The sequence below is a fragment of the Trichosurus vulpecula genome, chromosome 6 (genome assembly GCF_011100635.1).
Source record: "Trichosurus vulpecula isolate mTriVul1 chromosome 6, mTriVul1.pri, whole genome shotgun sequence".
NCBI lineage: Eukaryota > Metazoa > Chordata > Mammalia > Diprotodontia > Phalangeridae > Trichosurus > Trichosurus vulpecula.
The window spans coordinates 69,875,969-69,888,216 of NC_050578.1; the positions used below are offsets into that span (position 1 = coordinate 69,875,969).

Below are 12,248 nucleotides of genomic sequence, written 5' to 3' on the forward strand. Positions count from 1 at the left end.
TTTTGGCAGGGCAATTGGGGTTAAGTGACTTGCCCAAGGTCACACAGCTAGGACATGTGTCTGGTGTCTGAGGCTGGATTTGAACTCAGGTCCTCCTGACTCCAGGGCCGGTGCTCTACTCACTGCACCACCTAGCTGCCCCAAATCATCACAATCTTGATCCTGCTACTACTCACAAGTGTTCTATTTCTTAGGCTTAAGAACTCTTCAATTTAATTCCTGAAGTACATTCTTGCCTCTAATACCACTAATCTCCCATCCCTCTCAGCTGAGGACTCATACTTTAGAGAAAAGTCTAGGACATTTGCCATGAGCTCACTTCTCTCCCTTTCTCTAATTATCACAGACCTTTGTCAAAATCTTCTACTCTTTCTTCCTTCAATCTAGTCTCTAACAGTGGCCCTTCTTTTCTTCAAGGCCTTCCATATGAACCCTTCATACCATCCTCTTCTAATTTCCCCAAGAGATTGCCTCTAGAATAATCTCTACTTCTTCTAATATTCAAATCTCCCTATTAACGGGTTCCTTCCTCACCACCTATAAACATATCCAAGTCTCACTCATCCTTAAAAAAAAAACCAACAACTTTCATTAGATCCTACCATTCCTTCAAACTTTCATATGATTTCTCTTTGCCCCTTTTCAACCAAACTCCCAGAAAAAGCTATCTGTATTAACTGCCTCCATTTCATTTCCTCATCTTACTCACTCATCAACCCCTTGTTACTGAGAATCTAACTGCAGAACACAATGAATATTGATCTTTGCAAAGTTACCAATGACTTCTTGTTTACTAATGTCAATGGCTCCCCTTGGTTTTTTAAAAGCCAAAAATAATGTTTTTTATTGTCTGCTCTACTAGCACTGTTTGTGCTTTTGGGGGAAGGAGTGGAAGAAAGATAAAAATTGTGGACTAGGGTGTGGCTGAAAATACCACCAGATTCTCTATTTCAAGTGCACTTGGTCAGCTTTTGATCAATGTTAATGGTAATCATAGATAATAGAGGTGAATAAAGACTCAGATGGGTGTTAACTGAGCCAGGTAGGGTGAGTCTGGAAAAGCATCAAGGAAGGTAGATGGATTGCAATTTGCAAAGGAAGGCAGAATCGCCTAAAGCCGCATGGTTCTCCCAAGAAGCTCACTGAACACTGCTAGGCTATCGTACTCAAAATGTTAGGAAATCTTCCTTCTATTTAACTGAAATCTGTTTCTCTGTTGTTGGCCTTGATATATATATATGTCACTATGGGCATAAATTATAACAAATAATCACCCTACATCTTTATTATCTAGATAGAGGTGAAATGAAACCTCTTTAACTATTTACAAAGGGTGGAGAAACTTGACTCTCCCTAAAGGCAGAAGAGAAGGAAGAAATACTTTTGTGCCCTAAGGAGCTAGTTCAAACAAAAGTATGGGATGCTTTATCTCTCCTTTTTTTTTTTTGAGTGTGATAAAACTCTTACAATGAATACATAGCATCTTTTATTTTCCTGGTGACTTGCCAATAGTCACACAGCTAATAAATATTTCATGTGCAAGTCATCCTGACTCTAAGTGCAAAAAACAGTATACTCAGACACACTGTCTATCTTATGTTTGCATCTGAACTCAATTTAAAATCTTTCTGTGGAAGGATGAACATGGGAACCATGGAACCTACTATAAGCCTTGGGGCCTGATATAGTTTGACTTACCTTTAAAAACTCCATTTCTGTTTCTTTTTCAGAAGCCCCTATATAGGTACTGTGCAATTTAGGTAACTCTTCTTTCACATAGGATAAATCCATTTTCTCTGTCACTCTAGCTGGCAAGTAATGTTCCAGTCTAAAGTAAGACATACCATGAACCTAGGAGGGAAAGAGAGAGAGAAAGAGAGGGAGATAGAGAGAAAGGGAGAGTGAGAGAGAGAGAAACATGTTTCTGTAAACCACTAAAGCACACCAGAAGCAGTTTCCTTGAACTTTAATACTACGTCAACTTCAAAAAGCCATGACCAGACTTCAAAGAGAAATTTTTTTTACTTTGTTTTGTAAATAGTATTTTGTTTTTTCCAATTACATGTAAAGATAGCTTTCAACATTCATTTTTTCTACTTAACAACATTTTTTTTCAATTACATGTAAAGATAGTTTCCAACATTCATTTTTTAATAAGATTTTGAGTTCCACATTTTTCTCCCTCCCTCCCCTCTCCAAGACAGCAAGCAATCTGATATAGGTTATATATGCATAATCATGTTAAACAGATTTCCATATTAGTCATGTTGTGAAAGAAGAATCAGAACAAAAGGGAAAAAAATATCAGAAAGAAAAAAAACACCCCCCAAAAGTGAAAATAGTGGGCTTTGATCTGCATTAATATTCCATAGTGGATGTAGATAGTATTTTCCAACATGAGTCTTTTGGAACTGTCTTGGATCACTATATTGCTGAGAAGAGCTAGTCTATCATATCTGATCATAACACAATATTACTGTTACTTTGTACAATGTTCAAAGAGAAATTCTTGAAAGCTATAGTTTTACAGCTTTTACACTGGTTAGGGCAGGCCTAACAGTAACACAGAAATGGCCTCTGCTAGTATATGAAAGAAGGAAATCCTACCTCTGGCTGGTAATCTCCATACTCGGCTTGAAGGGCCAAAGAGGCTAGCAGTAGGGAAGTTTCATCATCACAGTGCATCCTCTCCTCCAAGATATCTTTACGCAGTTGGAGATAATATTGGTGACAGGTCAAAGTATGTCTGAGAAAAGACAGAAATTTTATGTTTAGCCATTTAGTCTCGAATCCTTGGGTGATTTTATCACCTTACAATTTGGTGGAACAGTTTATATAACAAAATTAAATCTTTCCCATTGGTTATTACAAATATAATATTGGGAATTCGATCTAAATTGAGCTATTAGAGAAAAACAAATATTAGAAAGTTATAGAGCTGAAATGGAAATATGCTTCACATGATTGCACATATATAACCTATATCAAATTGCTTACTGTTGTATGGAGGAGGAGGGGAGAAAGAGAAAATTTGGAGTTCAAATTTAAAAAAAAAATGAATGTCAGAAAATTATAGAGTTGAAAGGATAAGAAAGCTTAAAAAAGAACAGAAATCTTCTATGTACTCACTGTATTAGACTGACATCATCTAGGAAAAATTTAATTCGTAGGAACAAAGTAAAATCAATAGTTGTTTTGTTCTTTTTCTTTGGTTCTTCTTTCCATCCCTCTGGGGCCACTTTAGTTAGTTTCAGATCAGGATCAACAAAGAAATACTCATTATCTAAAAAGGATAAGAAAAATATCCAGGTCAAATATTGGTACTTGATAATATCTTAGGAGGGCACAGTCCCCTTTTAAAAATGTTTCTTCTTTTTATTTTTAACAAGGAAGTTAATGTGAAGCTTCACTGCCAACTGAAAGTAGATCAGCAATTTACTTCTTATTCATGTCATCACTGATAATTCAGTATCCCACAGGAGCAAGTATTATAATTAAACACATCCAAAATACAATAGATTTCCTCCCTCCTTTATCCCCCAACCCACTCATCCTTAAAAGCTGACTATTTCTGTTTAGGGAACTACAATCCTGCCAGTCCCCAGTGTTTACCACATCAGGGATATAGCTGGTTCTCCACTCTAGCTTGCTCCCCATATTTAATCAACTGCTACATCTTGTACAGTCTACCTTGCCAAGGGTCACCCCTCCATAGTCTATCACATTCTCAGGGTCAACACCCTAACTCTAACTCAAGTCTTCATCATCTCTTAACTTGGTCTTCCTAAATTTAATTCTCCCTTCTCCAATCCATCCTCCACAAAACTGATAAACAAACTAACCTTAAAGCACAGGTCTGCCCTTAGTGGCTACTGATTTTGTCTTAGATTAAGTATAAACACAAGGGCCTAGCACTTAATTTGTCTGCACAATCTGGACACCTACCCAGCTGTAATTCATCTAAGTCTTTATTCATCCTGTGATCTTGCCAAATTACTCTTTTGAGCATTCCATCTCCTGTCTTGAAGTCTTTCCACAGGCAATCCCACTGAACCTTAACTGAACTCACTATGCTTAGCCTCTCAGGCTCCTTAGATTTCATCAAGCTTCAATTCAGTTCTAATGACTCTTCACACCCCTCCTGATGCCCCCATGTTGGCCCAATTGTTAAAAGCTTCCTCTCTCCCCAAATAAACTCATATTTACTTGGCTATGAATAAACTGTTTCCCTCCTACTTGGCTCTAGACTCCTGGAGGGAAGGAACAAATTCATTTTCATCTCTGTACCTCCAATATTTCTAGCCCAGGGCCCAGCACACAGTTGGTGCTTAATAAATGCTTGTTGCATTATTTGGCAAACTCCTATTGGTCCAGAATACTCAGGAGAGTTTTGGGCAATTTGCATAATATTTTGTTTACACATATTGCTAATATTTAAAGAATTAGAAATCAATAAATGGACTAAAATTATACTTGACATAATCTGATATTTCTTCAGCTCATTACTGCATGGCAGTTTAGCTTTTAAAATTATAACAAATTTATTCTGAACATAACAAAGAGCAAGTAAGGTGAGCAATCTGATCTATGAAAGAGAGCAGCCCTGACTGGCCTGCAGCATACACAGCTTAGTTCTCCCTCTTAGTCTACAAAAATCAGTGTTACTATTATTGAAGCTGTTCTGCTTGTATCCCTTTCCAAGTGACCTTCCTTTATCCCTTCAAGGAATTTTAAAGAGCAGTTTATGAACCCTAAAATACTAGGTACATGTGAGTGGATCTACTAGACCTCTGATTTTGTTTGTATGGGGGAACGCCCTTCCCTGATACAGATTAGCAATTCCTTTGTGACTGGAGGCCCTTGGTTCATAACTAACGATAGAAACAGGATGTGTTTCTTCCTGGCTAGTCTACCTCACCTTCTATCACTGAAGCCAATTTAAAGCATATAGAAATATTCTCGGGCCTTGGCACAGTTGAATATATTACCAAGACTGGGTAAGCTGAGTGATGTGGTCCAGCCAGTATTAAGGAAACGCAGGCATAATCTTAATTTCTGCTCTCCTACCTGTGGGCAAGAACTCATTTTTTGGTTGTGGAATTTAATCTCAGTCAATCAACAAGCATTTAAATGCCTACTATGTGCCAGGTTTTGTGCTAAACCAAGAGGATGAAAAGAAGGGCAAAAGATAGTCCCTGTTTTCAAGGAACTCACAATCTACAGGGGGAAGAACCAGAAACAAGACAGATTGTAGAAGGGAAGATTTTAGCTGGGTCTTGAAGGAAGCCAGGGAAGCCAGGACGTGGAGATGAGGAAGAGTGTTTTAGGAATGTGGGACAGTAGGAGAAAATGCCAAGAGCCAAGAGACGGAGTGTCTTGTTTGAGGAACAGCAAGGCCAGCATCAACGGATCAGAGTAAGTGGAAGAGTGGAAGCTGTAAGAAGGCTGGAAAGGTCAGTGGGGAGGAGTTAAGTTTATGACAGGCTCTGAATGTCAAACAGAGAATTTTGAGTTTGATCCTGGAGGTAAAAGGAGCCACTGGAGTTTACTAGGCAGCTAGGTGGTGAAGTTGATAGAGTGCCAGGCATAGAGTCAGGATGACTCATTTTTCTGAGTTCAAATCTGGCCTGAGATTCTTCTAGCTAGGTGATTCACTTAATTAACTGTGTCTGCCTCAGCTTCCTTATTGGTAAAATGAACTGGAGTAGTCTCTTTGCCAAAAAATCCCAAATGGGGTCATGAAGAGCTGGACATGAAAACAACAGGAGTTTATTGAGTTAAGGGCGTGATATGGTCAGACATGCGCCTTATGAAAATCACTTTGGCAGTTGAATGGAGGATGGACTGGAGTGGGGAGAGACTTGTGGCAGGTAGACCAACCAACAGGCTACAGCAATTGTCCAGTCATGAAGTGATGAGGGCCCAGGACAGTTGGGAGTTGAGAGAAGTGAGCATTAGGAAGGTGTTGCAAATGTAGGTCTTGGCAAAAGATTGGATATGAGGGTGAGGGTGAGAGTGAGGAGTTGAGGATAATATTAGGCTGTGAGCCTGGGCAACTAGAAGGTGGTGATTCCCTCAACAGTAATAGTGAAGTCTGGAGGGGAGGGAAGTTTGGGGGGGGGAGTCAGTAAGTTCCATTTTTGACATGCTGAGTTTAAGATATCTATAGGACATCTGTTTTAAGATGATTAATAGGCAGTTGGAGATGGGATTAGCAGATAGATTATGGATTAAGTAGATCTGAGAATCATCAGCACAGAGATGATAATTAAATCCATGGGAGCTGATGAGATCACCAATAAAAGTAGTATAGGGGGAGAAGAGAAGAGGCCCCAGGACAGAACCCTGTGGGACAGCTAGGATTAGTGGGCATGACCTAGATAAAGACCCATCAAAGGAGACTAAAAAAGACCAGTCAGACAGGCAGGAGAGCCAAGAGGGAGCAGTGTCTCAAAAACCTAGAGAGAAGAGAGTATTGAGGAGAAAACTGTGATTGACAGTGACCACGTCTACAGAAAGATCAAAAAGGATGGGGATTAAGAAAAGGCCAGAGGATTTAGTAAAGAAGAAATCATTTATAACTTTGGATATGGCAGTTTGGGTTGAATAGGACTTACTTTTTTTATAGCTAAAAGTTTTTCCTTGGAATATGCCTATGAAAACTCATTTTAAGTAAAGTTGTCCTTATTTGTTTAACTAATCTCTACTGGAGCAAGGGTCAGGCAGGGCAGCAGTTATGGGCACCCAAAATTGTCAACACATCCCAATGGGGACAATGTGAAAATGTAGTTGTTTTCTTCACTGCCCAGAGAACTTGGAAAACTTCTTTGTACCTTTAAGACTAGCTAAGGCAAATAAGTGATGTTCCACCAAGCCAATATGGGCCACAACCATGTCAAACACATCTTTACAGAGGGTTTTGATATCACAGGTCAGCTCCAATCGCTGTCCACTCAGAAGCATGATGTTTATTTTTCTCCGGGTATCTTCATTCTTCCCTTTCTTGGTCTGCAATTCGAAGAATATAGTATTGTTACAGGAAAACAACAGCGGAACTTTGGCTATCTAGTCATAAGGCTTTTGAACTTATTTTCTTGGAATAACGCAAATTGCATTTTTTATTACTTACAAGTATAGATTTTGGCAGATCCAAAGATATAAATGGTTCAACTGTCATCTTTACAAATTCAGGTCCAAAGAAATTCTGTAAATCATATAAATCAAGTCATGTCAACAAGTATTTATTCAGCAGTGAACAATATAGCAAGAAATGAGGCTCTTGCAAAAGGCATAGAAATAATATCCATAATTCATCCTCAAGCATATCGCTTGTCTTGCATAGCTCATTTTCTTCCAGGATGTACACTGTCACATTTCTCATAATGGTTCTTGGCACAAGTAATAAAATTCACTTAAAAAAACCCTTTTAATATCAAATTCATATTTGATAAAGATTTATTACAGTCTATAGATGATATACATAATCCTTAAGCCTTTCCTTGCATTCTACGTGCTAATTTTTAAGTTGTAAACCAGACAAAAAAAAATTTAAGGTACAAATCATAACTAATTTCTGGATTTTGCTCACAAAATAACCCCATGAAAGTTCTGACAAATTTCTGCTACTTGGCAAAAATGAAAACTCTGGAAGATACATAAAAGAAATGTTGTCAGCCTTTTAATGTGTTGAATGTTAAAAGAATTTAATTCCTTTGGAATACATTTTAAAATGAGGTTTCATTCTTTTTTATTGTAAATTTTATTTTCACTTCCAAATTTTCTCCCTCCCTCCTAGTTTTATTCTTTAGAAGAGGAAAGATTTCTGTCTAATCTAGTGCTTTATTAATGGCTAAATGAAAAATAAATTCAAGAACTTTCACAGTTAAGAGATGAAAACTTCACTTTAAGGTGAATTTCAACAAGCTAGATTATAAAGGAGTGGAAAACAATATGTACAAAGGCTACAACAATGTAAACTGCAAATAAAAGATCCCATTAAACAGAACACTATGCAGTTATAATTGCAACAAAGCCTAGTCCCAAATAATAGATGAGAAAATGCATCTTCCTATTTTTTTTAAAAAACAGAGATGGGGGATCTTGGTGTTGAAACTTGTATAGATGGTTAGACTTGGTTGATGTACTGGCTAGTTTTCCTGAATTGAATTTTTATTTTCTCCTTTTTATTTTTTGTTCAAAGGATGGTGCTTTGGGAAGGAGTTCTTTCCATATATTTTGAACTGAGGGTGATTTAAAAACAAAAAGGTTTCAATTTTAAAAAAAGAAAAATTAAACATAATTTCATTTTCTCCACATGACAATCCTATGAGGTAGATGCTATACAAACGTACATGTGTTTGATCCATTTAAGTAGTATTGTATTTTCTTTGGGGTCAAAATGGATTATTACATCTTCACAATATTCACTTTCCATTTTTGTTATTCTTCCCATTTCCACTGCTATAGTCATGAAAAGGCAAAATTTCTTTAAACATGTCACAACTTGTTTAGCCATTCCCCAACTAATGGATATTTATTTTGATCCTAGTTTGTCTCTTCTACCAAAAGTGATACTATAAATATTCTGGCAAACATAAGGTCTTTCTTTTTGTCACTGACCTTTTTGAGGCAGACCAGTTCAAAACAACATGGTAGTCTCTCTGGCACTCCTCCTCCTCCTCCCACCTGAATTTGAACTCCCATGGGGTCCTAGGCTCTGACAGATGAGCTTTTACCTTATCTTACCCAGAACCAGGCCACCAAACCACTTCCCAGAGAGCTCCAAACCATGCTATGGCATGTAAACACCTGTCTGATTGACTTGCTTGTATCTATATCCCCAGAGTGCCTGACGTATCATAAACAATTAATAAATGCTTTTCAAAAAATTCGTTCATTCAGAGAAATCATAAGGGACTTACTAAAGTGGGACTGTTTTGCTTACATTCCTATATGAAAAGATGATGTGTGTAATTCATGAGACCTTTCTCAGTATTAGGATAGTTGAAGGGAATACACATACATATACATATACATACATACACACACACAGAAAGGGGGGGGAGAGGGAGGGAGGAAGGGCACAGGGTAAGTTGAATATGAAGGGATGATATAAAAAAAATAAAATAAAATTAAGGGATAAGAGAGGAATATATTGAGAGAGGGAGAAAGGGAGAGATAGAATGGGGTAAATTATCTCACATAAAAGTGGCAAGAAAAAGCAGTTCACTGGAAGGAGGGAGGAGGCAGGTGAGGGGGAATGAGTGAATCTTGCTCTCATCGGATTTGACTTGAGGAGGGAATAACATATACACTCAATCCGGTATCTTACCCCACATGAAAGTAGGGGGAAAGGAATAAGAAAGGGGGGGACAATGGAAGGGAGGGCAGATGGGGGAAGAAGTAATCAAAAGAAAACACTTTTGAAAAGGGACAGGGTCAAGGAAGAAAACTGAATAAAGGGGGACAGGATAGGATGGAGGGAACAAAACATGACTATTTATGGGAATGTTTTGCATAATGATGCATGTATGGCCTATGTCGCATTGCTTGCCTTCTTAGGGAGGGTGGGTGGGGAGGGAAGAGAGGAGAGAATTTAGAACTCAAAGTTTTAAAATCAGATGCTCAAAAAAAAAGTTGTTTTTGCATGCAACTGGGAAATAGGATATGCAGGCAATGAGGCATAGAATCTATCTTACCCTACAAGAAAGTAAGGGGGAAAGGCATGGGGAGGAAGGGGAGGGGGGTGACAGAAGGGAGGGCTGACTGGGCAATGGGACAATCAGAATATATGCCACCTTAGAGTAGGGGGAGGGTAGAAATGGGGAGAAAATTTGTAACTCAAAATCTTGTGGAAATCAATGCTGAAAACTAAAAAATACTAAATAATAAAATATGGAAAAAAATTCGTTCATTCATTTATTCTTATCCCTAATGGTGGGATCTCTCGGTCAAAGGGTATGGACACTTCAGCTAATTTCTTTGTAGAATTCTAAACTGTTTTACAGAATAGTTTGATGAATTTATAACGTGATATTTCCAAGGCTCAGGGGATTTGCTCAGGTCACTGTATAACTTAGGCAAAAAGAAGAGTGGATAGGGCTAGAAACCTGAATGGAGACTAGCAAGAGAGACCTGGGTATGCTGATAGACAAAAGAGTGAGGTTAGGAATTGTAGTTACTGCTCAAAATGTCTTGTGAAGGGTAGGCATTCAAGAGAAGCCTGGTGAAATGACCTAAACTTATGAATGACAGCAACTGACTGGGACACTCGCTTAGTGTAAGCAAAAGTATCTTCCTTAACCTTACATATCCCCAGAATTTTGATATTCATATTCCTACATGAAATAATGTTCTACTTTATATTATTTTCAAAAGATGATCTACAAAAACACTATTGCTCTCTGATTAGCAAGTTCAGCTTCTTCAGAAACATTTAAAGTATGTTATAACCATAAAATAATCTGGTCTTAATTTTTATTAACCACTGAAGACTACAAACACAGAATCAGATTTAATTTTGATGTTAGTAGGTAATTCTTTACATTTAGATTTATAAAAAAAAAAAGTAATGGGTGACTATGTGTAATGGTTTACTTCTAGGGATCTTTAAGACAAGGCTGGAAATACTCACTTATTGAGAATATTATAGAGATCATGTTCAGGCATAGATTAGATTAGATAATGTTGAAAATCCCTTACAATTCTGTGATTAAAGATTTTTTTCTTTTTAAAGAATCATTCTTTTGTGAAATGATCAAACTAATCTTATTAGAGAATAATAAACATTTTTGTCCTAATAAGGGTAATATAGTTAACTGTATTGCCTGGGGTTTGCTTGGGTTTCTTTGGACTTAACAGACATGTATTCAACATTCTTTACTATGTGAGGGGAAGGAATATTTATTTTCAACAATGAACATTTATTTCAATACTTTTAGGATGGCTGTGGTTCAAAATTTTGAGAGTTGCTATGATTGCCCCTACAGCCAACTTGGGGATGTAATTTTTCATATCTGGCTTGGCTAGACTTTGGGTAACAGATGTACAATCTTGGATTGGACTATGGCCTATTGGCATATTTTTTGATAACTCGGGGTCACTTTAATGCCAAGGTAAGTCTTTAGAGAAGGACTTTAAGGAGGAAAAACAAAGCATTAGCATTGTTCTCTTTGCCTTGAAAAAAGGAAGACTTCACTGAGATAGCTGGATTGTAGCAAACATGGTGGAAATGGGGCAAAAGGAAAGAAAATAGAAACAATGAAAGGGGGGTTGGTGCTAAAACCTTCTACTCTTTAAACCTACTTATTCCTTTAATATTCAAAGCAAGATTGATTCTAGTCGGGAGCCAGGATGAGAAAAGAAATAGGGCTGGATGTGAAATGAATGCAAGGAATACCAAATACAGTCCTACTGTAGACTGAAAACAGGGTTAATATTGCTCACCCCCTAGAGGATTGAGGATTATTAGGATTTTATCATTTTTCTTTCTTCTGTGCTATACAGCACATTCAATGGTATGGTCTGGGAATTTATATTCAACCACACAAGTGTGAACCATGACATAAGACTGTGAGCATGACATAAAGTTCTTACTTTATGTTTTAAGTTTATAGTAAACTAATGTCACGTATTTTGAAAAACAGAAAGAACAAATAAGGATGGTTTCCCAATGAATAAATAAAACTGAAAAGAGGTCAAAGGTAACAGGGTAGGGTTAAGGAAAAACAAGTCTGCAGCAAAATGAAAAAGTAAAGAAAAAAGTTTTAGTTATTTATGGAAAGGTTATTAAGAGAAATTTTATATGCAAAATATTTTCATAATGTTCACAAATTTTTTTCTCTTAATGTTATTTCATCCAAAAGGCATGAGTAGAACAAAAGTACTTAGTTTCATTCCTCCTAAAAATCATTTGGCTTGATTTGCTCATTAAAAATATATAGAAATAAACACTTTCTTCTTTTTACACTTTCAGATGGTACATATCCAAAGCTAATTTACTTCTCAGAAAGTTATTCATATATCATATTGATCTAAATATAGACTGCATGTCTAAAATGATGGATACTTAGAAGGAAAATACATAATATACACTGAAAAATATAACAAGTTCTCCACAAGCCATATTTAAAAACATTTGTGGTTTGTGAATAGATCAACATGACAAATTATCTGGTCAAAGAATGTGTTTGTTTTTAAGTAGACTGGGAAACTTACAGGCTTTTAATAAGATTGTTAAGATATATCCC

At 37.0% G+C, this 12,248-nt stretch overlaps 1 protein-coding gene across 1 annotated transcript in view; it reads right to left on the reverse strand.

Moving 5' to 3' along the window:
• Positions 1-12,248, reverse strand: part of PTPN13 (protein tyrosine phosphatase non-receptor type 13) — a 206,378-nt gene that overhangs the window by 82,635 nt on the left and 111,495 nt on the right. Inside the window, exons 11-15 of the mRNA XM_036763757.1 lie at positions 7,130-7,204; positions 6,834-7,008; positions 3,130-3,283; positions 2,608-2,746; positions 1,699-1,851 (exon numbers count right to left, since the gene is read on the reverse strand). Coding sequence (XP_036619652.1) covers positions 1,699-1,851; positions 2,608-2,746; positions 3,130-3,283; positions 6,834-7,008; positions 7,130-7,204 — 696 coding nt within the window. The remainder of the gene's footprint in view (positions 1-1,698; positions 1,852-2,607; positions 2,747-3,129; positions 3,284-6,833; positions 7,009-7,129; positions 7,205-12,248) is intronic.